This window comes from Porites lutea, chromosome 14, assembly GCF_958299795.1.
Source record: "Porites lutea chromosome 14, jaPorLute2.1, whole genome shotgun sequence".
NCBI lineage: Eukaryota > Metazoa > Cnidaria > Anthozoa > Scleractinia > Poritidae > Porites > Porites lutea.
The window spans coordinates 18610791-18626806 of record NC_133214.1 but is presented as its reverse complement, the minus strand read 5'-3'; the positions used below and the strand labels follow the sequence as shown (position 1 = coordinate 18626806).

The window sequence follows — 16016 nt, the reverse complement described above, 5'->3', positions numbered from 1 at the left end:
TTTGCCGTGCCTTTCTACGTTCTCTCCAGCAATGGTTATTTTAGATAGCTTGGTATTTCGAAAGAGATAACCCCACGAAGATTAAGATAACTATTTGCGTTATCAGGATAGTTGGGCAAATATTTGGACGATGTCTTCTGAATGACAGATCGATAAGCTTTAAAGTGTTTTCTTCTATAATCGGATATCGAGAATCCTGTCGCATTCCAGTGAGTTACTGAGCCCAACCGCATATGACAACATTCGACCCGATATGTTTTTCACGCTGATAGCGTATCTTTTACAATACTGCACTTTCCTGTTATCTTTGAAAAGCCTTAGAGTTATAGTCATCTGGTTGTTTGTGAAGAAATATCTATCTTGGTTTTAGTTCTCCGTATTAGAACAAGTTTTAGAATGTCAGGAAGAAAAAAAAAGAGTGCTAAGCGTATTTATTAACGACTTGACATAAGTGACTGTAGTGATTGCAGAACATTTAAGGCATTCGTGGCCTCCGACTTTTTCATGATAATCGCTCTGTTTACAGAGACATTACACTAGGACATTATGGTAATTGACCATTGTTGGGTGGCAATCAGTAGGAGTGTATTTGACATAAGTCTGACATCTTCAATCGATAAAGGAACCCTTATAGAAATGTAACGCAAAACGGTGTCCTTGTCTTTGAAAGCACTGTTTGGACGCCATTTGTAGCGAAGGATAATAGAAATTGCTAGCAATTAGCGCGCTTTTCACGGGCCCTAAGGCAAAGCGCTAATCGTTCTAACGCGGCGCTGTCACTTTCAGGCTGTCCAATAAAAGATATCTATTAGCAATTTTTTTTCTCTTTTTCAAATGCTAATCGGCCAGTGAAAATAGTTGGAAAAGACAAGGAGCTAGATAGAGAAGTGTGAATAGCCAAAGACAATAGATAGTCCATTAATGTAAAACTGCAACAGCTGAATAGAAGATGACACCAACGCCAAAACAGCACACTTAAGATCAGTTCAATAGAGAAAAAAAAGCTAACAGCTTCTAAAAAAAGAATCCAGGATTTACGTACGTGTAGTGCGCCGATCGCGTATTACTGTCATATATATTACAGGAAAACAGTAAATATCATTTATTCTTGACAACTTTATTCTCATTTTATCGTTCCTCGTCTTGTAACCTCATGATAGCGAAGCAACGACGTCGCATCATCAAACCTTAAAATGTCGGCCACGTCGTGTTGAATGTATTTTTTAAAAATTGTTCTTGAGTCCATCCAACGGGGTAGCCCTGTACTGTGAAAATTTTATGCTACATGAACTGCGCTGGTCGCAAATAATATTTATATAGTATTTGAACATTTACAACAATATTTTTTTTTCTTAAATCTGTACAACAATTCAAAATTTGCCAATAAACTTTTTTCTAGCTTTTAAAGTTCTTTGCTGTTTTGCTTTGTACAATCCTCTTACTCACAGAATAATTATTATATATAGGACTGAAAATGGTGTGGAAGCAATAGTTTTTTGAGTTGGTGAACGAAATTCTGCGAAATTGGCACAGTTACATAAGTGAAAGCGTTTCTGAGCAGTTCATTCTCGATGCGTCGTTATGATGTTTGCCAGATGAACTTTGTTCAATCGTTTCTTGAACTTGAGTTTCTTAAAGATAAAAGTGTTGACCGAGAGTCGCGTCGCTTCAGACCAGGTCGGCCACAAGAGTTCCGGCCGAATTAAATATTCACCATGGAGATCGATACTCAGAAGTCGTCTGTCTCTCTCTCGCTCGTTAATACAATTGTTCAAATCCTTATTTCCTGGTTTCTTCTCTAATCTCATTCCCCTTTGTGTAAATCCTCTGTTGAATCAGAAATTGGTGAATTTTTTAGCCCGCGAAAGTCTTCCATAGCTTTTCCCTCTGGCGAATAGCCCGCCTTGCATTGAGATATGTGTTGCCCCTGTTGGTTAAGGTTCATTCTGTGAAAAGAAAAATAGGAGAGCGTAACGTTAGAGGGTTCATGACGCTTGGCAGTGAATCACAAAGGTTTCCATTGAGCTGAAAGTTGAGAGAAGTCAGGTGTGATAGTTCCCCTGCAGGAAAAACACTGCGGGCTGTGCGTTAGTGTGTTTGCTTAATGCGTGCTGTTGAATAGGTTTTTGATTTGTGTTGTTTTTAAAAAGAGACCAGTGTATCGTGTTTGATTACTTCGTTGACGGGAAGAGACTAAATCTCAGAGCTTTGGCATTATAACATTATACAATGCATGTGTTCTAAAAACGTTTACCGTATTTATTCTGGTTTGGTAAGGGGGACTGGTTTGTTTTAGTACCCTCAGTAAATGACAGAATAAAGAGCGTTTAACCCTAAGCAGTGTATCCTTTTCGATCGTGATAGTGTAAAAATCCTAAGATCTAAATAACTTGCCATCCAAAGGTTCTGCAAAGCGGGACCCATTTGAATGGTGAGACCGTAGGATTTCGTCCGCAGATGCAAAAGTTATACAACATAATGCTCAGTGGCTTTCATTTTAATGGTCACACCATAGGATTTCGTCCGCAGATGCAACTGAAGTTAGAATGAGAAATGATCCAAACCGTGACTTAGACTGGAAGGAGTCGGAGACGGAGTCGTAATGTGAACATGTTAATGCACAAACAGTAAGTTTCTAGCGAAGTAGAGTTTTTAATTCTAGAAAAGACGAGTCACAATCTCATCGTTAACGACATTTGGAGGCCGAAACGGTTTTCTACAATGAACGCTTCCACTTTTTTAATACGGTGACACTGAAGTTTACTAATCATCCAAAAATAAGAGAAAATAAATCGTTACAGCTGTAAATGACCAAAATTGCTTTTTATGAGACACCATTGTGAAATCAGGGTGTAAATACGGGGCTACATGGGGTTCGAAAACAAAATTTAAGAAAAAAATTGAAGATTGTACTTTATAACTGATCGCAAGGATGTTGATAGGAATAACAGTTAATACGAGAAGGCAAAGGTTTTACCTTTGGTATAATTTTATGGTACAAGCGCTCCCACTCATCCATTATCAAATAAAACACTCATACTGTAAATTTGTTAGCCCATTATCGGTTATTTTTCAGTTGTTTTCATAAATGATATTGTTGGAAGTGTCCTTAACTGAAAAAAATTAGATGTTGAGTCCTTTTCTCTTAAAATGCTCGCTATTCATACACTGTTTGTCGAAAGCCAACCTCAAATAGCCAGAAGGAAAGTTTCAAGAAAGCACTTTGACGAGTTGTTTCCAGGTCAATTATGCTCTTGAAAAAGAGGCAATAAACCTTCAGGATAGGAAAAGGCTAGATCTTGCATGTTACATAATAACAACGCCATTGAAAGAATTGATTCTGTTCATTACTAAATGAAAGAGACAGTTTTTCCACTTTGTTCTTGTTAAGTTTGATGAATTTGGGCGTGAAATTTGTGGATAGCCGGCCCGACTAATGGCATTAATGACTCTCATTACTGCACCGTTCTCTTTTCCTGTGCAAGGTGTGAATGGTTTTGAATTGTATTCATGAACTATTTCACCAAGAAGAATAACCGTGGCCATAGTGAATATCCAGCTAAGATCTTTGTTAAGAGCTAACTGTAATCACTCCATCAGATTACATTGTGTTCGTGAAAACGTAAACCGAATTGCTTGGAGAAACTGACAAAGGAAAATCCAGGAGATTTGTACACAAACCCGTGTTGTTTGGGGTTAGTTTGACTCTTTTCTAAGAGGAAAGAACTCTGTGGGTCTTGATGCTCATATCAATAAAATTGCATTCAAATAAATACTTCATTAGTTCTCAAGACGGTCTTACTGTGCGATTTAAAGATTACTATAACCTTAAATTGCATTCAAGAATAATTACGTCCCAAACACACAGGGCAATCGAAACCAAACGGAACAACGAATAAATAAACACTCGAGCTGCTTCTCCTTCGTGTCCAGGAATGTCTAGTAGGAAAAGGAAATGTTTTTCTTCTCTCGCTTACTGTTTATAGATAATATTTGGATTTGCAAGGCAACGTTTTAAATATCGCTCAATCCGCTTCGTCTGTTCGTCTGCACCGTGCAAATGAGTTTAATTAATATTTGAAGCTTTCTACGTCATTTACTTTTAATGCTTGCTCGCTAAATGGGAAAGCTTGTTATCGCCTGTAAAAGTTGGCTGCTGTGAGGACGGCCCACTTCACACCTAATATCACTGTTTGTACGTTAAAGGGATTACATTTTCTTGAGCTTCATTTCCCGCTGCTTTGCCCAATTTTTAATTTTTTTGTATCTTTCCTTGTCAACGATTAAAAACAACTTAACAAAGATAGGATTACACTGATTTCTGGCAAGCCATCAGCACTACGCCCGCACGTGAAGGGAGAAAACTCAAACCGCCACTCGCCTTCGTAATGCCTCCGAATAGTTATTAGATGAAATTTAGGTAAACAAATAACCAAAGACGCCTCATAATCCTAGCTAAGTACCTAAGAAAATTATCAAATATTTCTTGCGCAAACAAATGATTGTAGAGTGGAATTTAAGAGATGTTCTGACAACTCCGGATGATCTCAGGGGGAAACGGTATCTCGATCAATTTCCTTCATTAGGACTAGTGTATATAGCCCGTCGATGATATGGATAAAAACCATATGTACAGCAACCACATGCGACCGGCAAACTGCTGTTACTGTACACGCTTTGGCGTCAGATCCGAAGCAATTGAGCGCTTTTATTCACTTAAAGAATAAGCTGCTATGAAATAAAGGGACTGAAACAAATGCATCTCTTCGAAACAATTTGTATGTTAACCACATGCATTCATAAAATATATACTCTGTCACCGAGACCGAATATCAATAGACTTATCCGTGTGGTATAAATTTCAGGATTAAACGCTGTTTTACTCCGGCATCTGTTTTGCTGCAAACCACCTAAACCAAATTAATAGACTCGTGAAGTGTTGAAGTCTAGAATGCGTCTTCGAAACCCCCACAATAACAAACACGAATCGTCTTTTCTACGCTACAATTTACCCTGTCGATCCTTTGCCCATTTCCGTTGCAAACGTGCTGATATGTGGCCCGATGCGAGCGTTTGGAAGGGGAAATAAATTTCTCGAGAGGATTTTCACGTTAAGGTTTGTGTACACTAGTAACATCAACAAAGGCCACTGACCCAGACGGAACGAACTCAAAGCTGTGACTGCGCCAGAGTAAGGTGAAATTTGTTTTTACCTGTTTTTGGCTGCTGCTGCACGATCCCTTTGCCGTCTATTTTTAAACCAGTTGCCGACTTGTGTCGGTGTGAGGCCTGTAGCCTGCGCCAGCTCACGCTTTTTTGTTGGGTTTGGATACGGATCTTGAAGATACCATTCGCGTAGTAGACTTCTGGTCCTTTCTTTGAAGCAGTGCGTTTTCTGTTCTCCGTCCCATATTGTCCTGGGAAGTGGAAACTTCTTGCGAACTCGATACTTATCGACAGGTCCAAGGGGTCTCCCTCGAAGTCTCTCAGCCTCCTGGTAGTGAGCTTCCAACCACATGGCTTGAAGTTTGGCGTGCGAGTCTTTGCCGAAGCGATGAGTCTCCAGTATATGGTACAAATCCCGGAAATTGCCCATGTTAAATGCCACAATAGCTCGCGCTCGAAGCACGCTCTCATGTTTGCTCAGAGCTTCTAACGTTCCAGGGGCAACTGGCAAGGACCAGAGAAACCTGGCCAGTCGCTCGATGTCTCCGCTCTCCTCCAAGGTCTCGCAGACCTGTGCGATCTGTTGCGGCGTGAAGCTCAGGGCTGGAAGTGGTGCAAACATCGCGCCGGTAGTGAAGAGTTCCTTCCTCCTTGTATCAGTCTATTAAGGCTAAATACAGGGGTGTGGTGACTTGTCTCTGCAAAGTGTCAGCATTTATCAAGAGGGTTAGAAACATGGGGTATACATAATATCACTGGGATCGAGTGTATAAAAAACTCTAGCTACCTGATTGGCGTGCAAAGCTCTAATTACAAGGCTACCATAGCAACACTGTCAATCAATAGAGCAAGGTGTTATTAACTTGGCCTAAACAATGCTAGGGGCAGATGGGATAGAAAATATAGATATCGGATAACATTTCTTTTAGTTGTGATCGAAGCCATAAATGTAAAAGCAACCAGATAAAAATTTTCCTCCAAGGCATATTTTAAAATTTGCAGAATATTGTCTTGAAAGAAACGCTAAAAGACGGTCAGAGATCGGCCTCTCTTTTTAGTTCTCATTTTGCGTGTTATCGTTTATATTGACAGATGTTAGGCAGAAAGTCACATATCATCGTAAAAAAGCTTTGCTATGGGATAACCTCGCCATCTCAGAGATCCATCGTTCGCAGTTATATACAGGAATAGAGATTCTACAGTAGATAACAAAGCGCGAAAAAATTCTTCCACTGCAGTCACTGGTGACAGTACTCGTCACCTTAAATGGTTTTATACTAGATATCAAAGTACAGTACACGATCTCCAGTTATGATCGAAGCAACGTACGGGATTAGAATTTACGTTAAATGCGAACTCAGATTGATCGGCCCAGATTGATATTTAAAATCTACGAGTCACGATCGTTATGTATTAAGTTGTATTAAACTCGATGGATTAAAGAGTGCAAATTCGCACGGGCTTTCTGTCGTAAAGATGTCTTCGTTGAAAGTCAGTACCCACGCCCCCTCATATGAATTTCGCATTATACCCCTTCTTTCCGGTCAAGTCAATTTAGCTAAAATCGTGGTCCACACGCTGTGCTTATTGATCGAAACTGACCCATGTCTAATAAACATTTCTTCTCATTTTTTTTTTTCACGGGCCGAGTGCTTTCTAATTGAGTGAGTCTAATTGTTTTTCTGATCAGAGTTGCAATTTGAAAAACATGGTTAAAACGCGATATTTGTGCGAGACAATAGTTAATTGTTATGAAAACTGATTTTGGGCGACTTTGTACAGCTCTACAAACATGGAGTTTTTCAATCAACACAGACATAATATGCCTAAATCTGGCGTCTTCTAGGTTGCAACGATTGTTTTGCATGTACAAAAAAACAACATTGTGATATCAAGCTTATCTACGGGTCAGGCATATATACACTGTTATGAGTCCCTGAGAGATGACTGACAGATTCTTCATGTTTGCCAAGCAAACAGAGGGACAACTATGTTCAATAATACTTTAAAAGATATAAATGTTTAAAAGTGCTATTGGTGCTTTTTACACGAATTAATCATGAAAAGAGGTCAGCGTTGTCGGCGATTAGTGACGTGCTGGGCATTAAAGAACCTTAAAATATATCCCAAAGTAGTAACTATTCGGTAAGGGCAAGACCACAGCTGCGAAAGAACCGTACATTAAATATGCATCATGTCAAACAAGGAAGAGAATTGAAAGTGAATTGCCTCCTAGTACACTGATAGTAAAAGAATGGTCGAAAGTACTGTAATGTCAAGAACTTACTTCAACAATTCTGTTTGAGCAGTGTCGCTTTCCTTTTAATTTATGTCGCCGTACATTTGTTATTATTGTACTGTTTACTTGCGAAGTTTAACTTTACGATATGTTTGCACAAAGACAGAGAACAAAAAACGCGAAAGCTCATTAGCGTGGAAGCGCTCCTCGCGAAAAGAATCCTAGACTCTTTTGCCACCTCACTTGAATAGCGTGAAAGAAATTCTTGAACTTTATTGTTTCCTGATATGAAGTAGAGTAATAGCTACGTCAGGGGAAAACACTTGATCATTGCCCGATATAGCTGGCAAATATACTAGGCAGTTTATTGTTTGTTCACTGAGAAAAGAAATATTGGCCCTTGTTCAGCTGTTTAGCCCCGACTCACCGAGCCATTTACTACACGCTTTGTAACCTCCCCAATGGCCAAAAGAACCATTTTATGTCTAAGTAAACAAGATCCGAGAAAAAGTCTTGGCCAAAAGCAGGCTTATCTCACGGACGGATTAGTACTAAGGCATTCAGGGACCAAACTTCTATTCTCTTTGAATAGCTTACAGTTGAGAGAATAACACAGCCGAGAGTATAAACACCTTATTATTGTCACTAATGATTTGCAAAATGTGTCATCTGCGAATGGAAAGTAATTAATTACGAGGAGCGAAGCCACACGAGAAACACACAAGGGCGACATTTGCATACGATCTTTTACTGATCCTCTAAAATGGCGATTCGGTTTTAGTGGCTGCATTGGTTATATATTCATGATATTCTATTCGGTGTTGGCGTTTTTGATGTTGCTCCCTTGCTAATCTTTGTTTGGCGAATCGAATTTATCGATCTTGAGTGTTAGAAATATATACTGACAAGCCGGGCGGAATTGGTGCTGTCGAATGCATTCGTGTTATTTCGTGCGAATAACTGATACTGGTCAAGTACATTTATAAGGACCGATCGTACGCCTATATACGGTCGTGACTTTAGCTGGAAATAGAAACGATTTATGAGCACGTTAAACACGAGTAAAAATACTTCAACAGTTTAGGAAAATATTTACACAAAATTCCAAATATACTGAGACGCGTGCAGTCAATGACTGCTGATCAAAAAACTACAATTAAAGCTCTTGCCAAAAAAATTCGCCGTTTTCTTCCCAAGAAGAACCATCTAGTCTCTATACACTAAAAATAACTCTTTGACGTTGGTAGCTTTAATGAGTTCAACAGATTTGGCGCAAGAAAAAATTACTCAAGATTTTATGAGCGCAAATTGGTAGAAGAAGACCAAGTTCAGTTTCGTGAATTTCTGCATTTCCAACCATTTTCTGGATTTAAGCCCTAGGAACAAGGACGTCTTTTACCCTATAAAAACCCATCGAATACAAAATGTAAATGATTAAATGAATCACAGCTTTCGTTTTTTCAACGATAATCACATATAAATGAACACACACTATTGAACCCCACACCAAAATGACTTCAACATTTATGTGATAAAACAAGTCCATCTGGCAATCCATTTAAACGCACAAAATAATTATCGAAAGCCCAGAGATACGACTCGAATAATCCGGCAGTAAGCTAAAAGCAATCTTTTTTCTCAGAAAATGAAGAAATGCTGTACAGAAAACCAATAGTACAACAACACTACTAACAAGCAAATTTTTAAAACGAAAGCCATTGTGTTGTTGCCCATTTCATAAATCATTCATGGAAATGTTTTCGTATTGTAGTTTAGCTTTTTAAAGAGAACTTATCGAGGCCAAAAGTCAATTACTTTAGATCCAAATTAAAGACGAAGCACTAGATTTGGCGGAAACTCGATTCGTTTTTTTTTTCAAACGTTTCTCAAAGTTTTACTGAAGAAGTGCCGCGGAAAATTGCCAGAATTGCCTCTCTCTACGTCAAGGCGGGTAATCGCGGCCTTGTGTAACACATGCAATGTTGTTTTAGCTTTTGCATCAGGATAAAAATTTCCACCAGAATAAACTGAGCTAAGAAGCAATGGTTTCCCATAGCGGAGTTTATTTTTGATCGTTCTTTTTCAGATTTTCACGATTACTTGGACGCTCAGGTTTAAGTGCATACCACTGAGGACGGTTACATGGAACTAGGGAAACGAGTCGAGAGTACAGTTAATAAAACGCGCAATCAGTGAATGCCTAGCTTTTAACACATAAACTTGGAGTTGAAATTCTTTCAAGGCAATGTAGTGAAATTTCACTAATAATCGAAATAGCAAACGTGCTTTGAGAGAGCAAGGTGAATTATATTGACCAAGGTGAATCAGACAATATGCAGAAGTTTGTAAGGCCCCTGATTGACTGCAAAATCGCCATTTGTCTCGGTGTATCGACTGGAGTGCCCTGTTTAAAAGACACGCAAATCCGTTCGAGAATCCGGCGACACCGGTCTTCGCAAATATTCTCGTGTGTAAAATTAAGTCCCATCTGCCAGAGGCGGAAAAGCAATGCACTGGAGTGTTTGAAACTTACTTCTTTAAAAATAAACACTCTACCCTTAACTAGGAACAAAGCGTGAATTTGTGACATTGTTAAACGGATCCGAGCTTGTGCTATTTTGGCCCCAGTGTAAATAAATAACGTAGATGAGCTGAGCCGTGTGATGAGACGTTGGCTTGGCATTTTCCCTTGTTTAATTTACATAGTGTTCAGTTAGCAGACTTCCGATTTCACTTATCGGAGTGCATTTCAGTCATCCTAATGAAAATACCTAGGGATTAAGGTTCTTCGATCCTCTACTGCTTATAAAACACGTTGCTAAACATGAGCCTCATGACCAATGTCTTAAGATAAATCGAAATGGCACAACTATACGCCACTTAAGAAACTTGACCCGACGATCTCGTATTTGTCGACTGAACAAGTTGAAGAATTCGTCGCTGTCAAAACAACTTATAAAACCACGCGGTTGGGATTTTGTTTCGCTGTGTGCTGCCTACGTGGAAGAAAAACATAGAAAAGTTCTGTTGAGCCCAAAACACCATTGATCTGCTTACCTCGCCTGCCGCGAGTTGGGTTCACTCGTGTCTAGCACTTGTAGGCCTCTCACGTTCGTAATCGTTTCAGATAACGTTTCCTTGATTAGCTTGCGAGCCGTTCACTTCACTCGTTTGTGACAATGGGCAAATGTTTTTAGGGCGTGCTACGCTACCAGGAGATAAAAGCTCCGAGCTCGGGGGGTTTGCTTCTAAACAATGACTATACAAACAGACTGAGAATTAGACAAAATATCGAACACAATATCGGGCCGTTCTATTACACCTAACTACCACTTGTTACCCTCCTAATTGCTTTTACTGTCATATGTAAATGATAGGACATAATAGAGCACGGCTTGCCATTCACCTTGCGGATTATATAATTCAATCAGCCCTTTAGCTTATCAAGGCCTTTGTGCCAACACAATGGGCCGTAATGTTAAACAACAAAAGCTTTAATGTTGTTAAGCATCCATCGTATCTAGAAGCTTTCCTATTTGCAGGTTGTTCCCTACTGGGAGTAGTAATATATCCCAATAAAGAACAAAGGAAGGCTCTTCTAAGTCAAATGTCATTTCTATTACTAATGACTTGCACTGGCTTGCCAATGGGTTCGTTTGAATTAACATTGAAGGAACGCTACGCCCACCGCATTATCAAGCAAATATTACTTCTTTCAAGCCGTTACGAGGATTTTAACGGGATTAGCTAAATTACTGTAAAAATAACCCGGTATGATAACAGTACATATGGTCGATTATTACGTGCTGCGCAAATCAGGAGCGAAATAAGAGCGCGTTTACGATTCGTCGTTTTTGCCATTAAATATGACAGCCGTGAAAAATCTCTCGGGTAGAAATTCGTCGGTAATTATAGAGTAGTGAAGAATCTCATTAACCCTAAACTACTGTGTTTTTGAGGTTGGAGAATGTGCTGCCAGCTGGCCAAAATAGTAAATATGATGTTTTGGAAAATATCTTTTTTATGTTCTCATGGCGAGATTATGTTTATCATGAGCTATCATGACTCTGCAGCGATAGAGACAGTATAAACGAGTCTCATACGTGAGGACAGTGCTGACCGTGAAGATAAATAGCCTTATCGATGACTCTCGTCATTAATAAAACTAATCGAAACATTTCTCACACCACAAATAAAAGTTATTTCTATCACGCATCGCTACTGAAGCGGGCGATCACGCAACGTTATTTTTGACAACAGGTTTTTCAAGATGAAAGTTGAAACTTGAACAAACTGCATCAAACCATTAATTAAACGTCAAAACCATGTTTTTAATATCTCCATAGCAGCTGCGTTTCTTTCTAGAATGATGTTAGAAACTCAGAGCTTACCTACGGGAAATGAAGTACTTGAAGTGATATGCCTTGCTAGCGTGATTTAGAGGCACGCGAGTGTAAATAGAGGAATTGATGACTCAGTGTATGTATTAGACCTGGTGTATATAGGCCGTACTATTCTCGCTGTAAGATTTGACCTTTTGAATGGACTTTTTAAAGCCAAAAAAGGAGATTTGAAACAGGTGGTTAAGTTCTGCGTAGCTTATGTCGAGTAATTAAGAACCTTTGCTTAGGTACATGTCGTACAACTACCCATCAGAAATTAAAGCTCTTCAGTGAAGTTATCTCAAATGGATTTTTGTATTTTATTTAAAACGGTCAGAAACTGCTTTCACTGTCTAAAAGCTCCAACTTATAGTTCGTGATATCTCGTGCGGAGACAATACCTTCAAAATCGAAGTTACAATGTGAATTAAACATCAATTAATTAAACTAATATCAAGATCCACGGACACGGCGGGAGGTTAAGAGAAAACCATATTAACGTTTAATCTGTAAAGATATATTTAACTATGTGGTAAGAACATCATAAAATAAGGGAGACTATCAGTTGATTCTAATTCGATCCCAATTTCGATAGGCGACTTTCGCTTAAACTCTAGCAGCCCTAAATGAACTCGAAATTCACTAATTACTTCCCAAATGCGTCTAATTCTCTACTATCAAAGACCACCCCATGTAGCCTAGCTAATTACGTTAGGAGGAAAGCGACTTCCTACTCTTGTATGTATATTTTGTCTTTTTATTATGATACATGAAATAATCTACGAATGTGATACGTTTTGTTTCCATGATTTTATAAAATCGACTTCCCGGGGTTTTGACTCTTAATAAATGAAAGATTAGACAAAACCGTGCGCCGGCCCCTTGGCGGGTCTTCTAATTATACTTTTTCTTTCCTACGTCTCTCGCCACGTGCGATTCTGTTTGAGGCCCTTGGTCCCAAACAACTGCTGAACGTATCACCTTCAAAGGGAAGTGAGTATATAGCGTTTCTCGTTGTTAATCGGAATTATTTCTCCCTTGTTCTGCATGGGTGGTAAATTGCTTAAGGCGCTAAGCGATTTCACTGGCTCAGTGACAGTAATCTTAGACAATTTGTTTCATTACTTTGTAATCTATTTCCAATTCTTGTACAGCTTGTTATTAACGAATTCTTTGCAGTATTGCCAAACGGTCTAAAGTTTAATAAGTAAAATAAGTGTTCTGATTGCATTAGCCTCACGTCGAGAACAAAAAAAAAAGTTGTTCACGGAGGACCGTTATATGGTTTGTATATATTTAGCAGGCCGTTATACATAACAGTATGCTTGTAGCCTGTGAACAGGCTCTCTGTTTGTGGAAAAGATGAGCCAGTGTAGCTGGAACCAGATTGTTACGCTCAAGTCAAAGGCATGGAAATTCGAATTAAGTAGATAAAAGTGGAGATGATTACAGTCAGCACCGCGGGTGTATATCTTGAACGTTGAAAACACTTCAAAAGTGGTTTGCGTTTTTCGTCATTGAGACCAATTTGCATATGTGTGGTTAAGAGTTTAATACACTTCGTTCACTAGGGTTGATTTCTGGTAAAAACACCCGGGTCGGCAAGAGCAGAAAAGCTAATACTTATTTCTGAAACCCACAATATTAAATATATATAATGTGAACTGCATTTTTGCGATTTGGATGGGTGAACGAAACGGATTGATCGCCTTACCTTCTGTAACTTTAAGCTTTATTCATTGATTTTGAACAATACAAAAACCGAAATGTTTATGTTTAAAAACCAGATTGTCTTCTTTGATTCCCGAAAACAAGATAACGCACATGTGTTTCAAAAGGAAAATGATCCTGTTTAATTAGCTTAATAATACAGATGATTACATTTTGATGCTAAAAGAATTGAAGTACTTGTGTTCAGAAAAACTTAGTCAAATTGAGAAGTTGTTGGTTGTTCCTTTTGACATTGAAGGAAAATTATTTTCGTGCCTTACTAGTGTGAGTTATTCATAGATGTTAAAAAAATCAAGGTCACTGCGGTAGATAGAATGATAGTTAACAATAGTGGTCATAGATCATAGTATGAAGACGTCCGTGTATAGAGTAATACTTAGGCTACTTATAAATAAGTGATTTTTCGTCTTCCGTCAGCGAAATCTGCTCTGATGAAAATGCGGGTAACGTTTTGCGCCATAAAAACCAGCAACTTAGGCATCCCACTTAAAATACAGTGTTGTTCACGAAAGCAAACAACAACATTCTCGGAGGATTTGAATCAAAGCGGCAGGGCAAGCGTGATAAGCATACACTTCTGAGACGAGAGAACAAATATGCTTGGTATATTTGACAGCGTATATTGCGACTTTGTCGGCCTATGATAGGTTGTTTTAGAGCGGCACGCGTCATGCGCCGAACATTCTGGCAAGATAGCTGAGATAAGTTCGAAGCAATGACCTTGTAGATGATCGAGATTTCGTCCATGGTCACAAGCGCATTCAGTTAGTCGTTGTGAGAATTAACGAATCGTAATAAAATACAGATTACTTACCAGAAATGACGATTGAAGGTAACAGTAAAAACCTTGATGTAGAAACTTGGTGAAAGTAAAACAAACTCAGTCAGAGAGTATCACAATCGCTGATGGTCTCCCGGTGTACTTGCCAGTTTCCGTAGCTGTTTTAAACTCATCTAGTTCTGAATAACAGTGGACTATTAAAAGGAAATATCTGCTTAAATACGGCGTGAGAGGGTCGCTTTCGATGCGGCTTATATTGATTCGACATGCACTTCCCGTTCAAAGAGCCATGCAATCCGAAACGCCCTTCGAGAATCTCTGTTACTTCTTGTTGTTTAAGATTGTTTTGAGATTAGTTTGACGGTGATCAATTGCCTCAAGGTTCTTAAGATAACTTCTATAGGTAGATAATATCGCTGAATGGTCTTTAGTCAAGGTAGTATCTTGATGCAATTGATGTTGTCTAAGAATGAATGTAGTTAAATGGCGTGGGAAGACACACATTGTCGGTCAATATAGGACATATCGCACGCTAACACATACGTCATCGACCTAGTTGTTTTCTCTCAAGGTCGAGAGGTTGTTGTTATACTGCTCTCTGTTTATTAACTCTTTCCACATAAGAACGACAAAAGTAGAAATTAAATAATGTCCCATTATTTTTTTGTGGGAAAAATTTTTAGGCCGACACAAACGCAGAGCTGCAACATTTTCACTCAAAGTGTTGTCAAAAAAATTCAAGTAGTTTTTGTAACTGGAAAAACACCCCAGAGGTTTAAATTTCCACAGATTGAAAAGTTATCATCCGAAACTTAGACGTTGTATGGGAAGCTACAGCGCAACTGATTCAAGGTATATAGATCGTCGGAAAGAGAAGCGGAAATCCCCAAATATCTTTAACTGAAAATATACATTACAAGAATAGTTTCTGCATTCAAAGAATTATTTTAGCCAATAATGAGACTGACAATTTTAAGCTAAAGCTGAGATGGACATTAGCAAAGGGAAGTAAAAGAAAGAAAGAAAGAAACGGAGAACAAAAAAAACGGAAGAGCTATTTAAAAAATCGTTCTTTGTTTTCAATCTAACAATGAGAATAATAATGGTGAAATAATAAAACTCAAAGAGCCTTGAACGGTACCCTTCCTCAAGGGTAAAACGATGCTTAGTTTTCATTAAAGTTTATGACAAACTAATCCCAATCTCACCTATAAAATTTACAAGTTTGCTAGTATAGTAACTAATAGTGAAAGAGCAATATTTTTAAATTTTTTTTTTTCACCGATGTCGACAGTGCGCAAAGTGTTGAGTATTTAAGTTAAATTTGGATATGCGCAGTAAATTACTTTGAAAGCAAATATTAATTTTTATGATTTATATATGTAACTTCAAATATCGCATTTTCGCATGCAAAGCTGTTTTATACCTATGTTGTATCCAATTTCGGATTGGTTTGCTAATTTAACCACAGCAGAAAGGCGGATTTAGTCGTTCCAATAAGTTTTAAGGTAAATGAACACCGAATTTTGTGTACTTTTATGGCCCACTACGTCATGGTTTAAACAATTTTTGTTTGTTCTAAAAATAATTCTAGAGTCTAACAATGGTTTAGATGTATCAGAAAAATTAAAGGTTTTGCTTTGGTGAAGTAGAAGACTTTCTGTATCAATGTAACTAAACATCTAAAGTAATAGTGAAAAAAAAAACCTAAGTAAGT

The 16016-nt window shown here is 38.4% G+C and overlaps 1 protein-coding gene across 2 annotated transcripts; it reads right to left on the bottom strand.

Moving 5' to 3' along the window:
* Nucleotides 1–1098: 1098 nt before the first annotated feature.
* LOC140924137 (homeobox protein SIX3-like) lies at nucleotides 1099–14568 on the bottom strand. Of its 2 annotated transcripts, none has more exons than XM_073374159.1 (3): nucleotides 14333–14568; nucleotides 5214–5864; nucleotides 1099–1946 (listed from the first exon to the last, which is right to left on the bottom strand). In XM_073374159.1, exons 2-3 carry the CDS (start codon nucleotides 5786–5788, stop codon nucleotides 1805–1807), a joined length of 717 nt encoding a protein of 238 aa, XP_073230260.1. In that variant the 5' UTR covers nucleotides 5789–5864; nucleotides 14333–14568; the 3' UTR covers nucleotides 1099–1804. The 2 variants fall into 2 exon arrangements, with proteins under 2 accessions (XP_073230260.1, XP_073230261.1); XM_073374160.1 differs by lacking the exon at nucleotides 14333–14568 and adding an exon at nucleotides 10463–10664.
* Nucleotides 14569–16016: the final 1448 nt, after the last annotated feature.

Coding starts and splice junctions, on each gene's coding strand:
- LOC140924137 (XM_073374159.1), bottom strand. CDS start 5,788: ATGTTTGCACCACTTCCAGCCCTGAGCTTCACGCCGCAACAGATCGCA. Junction 1,947..5,213: donor GCAGCAGCAGCCAAAAACAG/GTAAAAACAAAT, acceptor TTCTTTTCACAG/AATGAACCTTAACCAACAGG.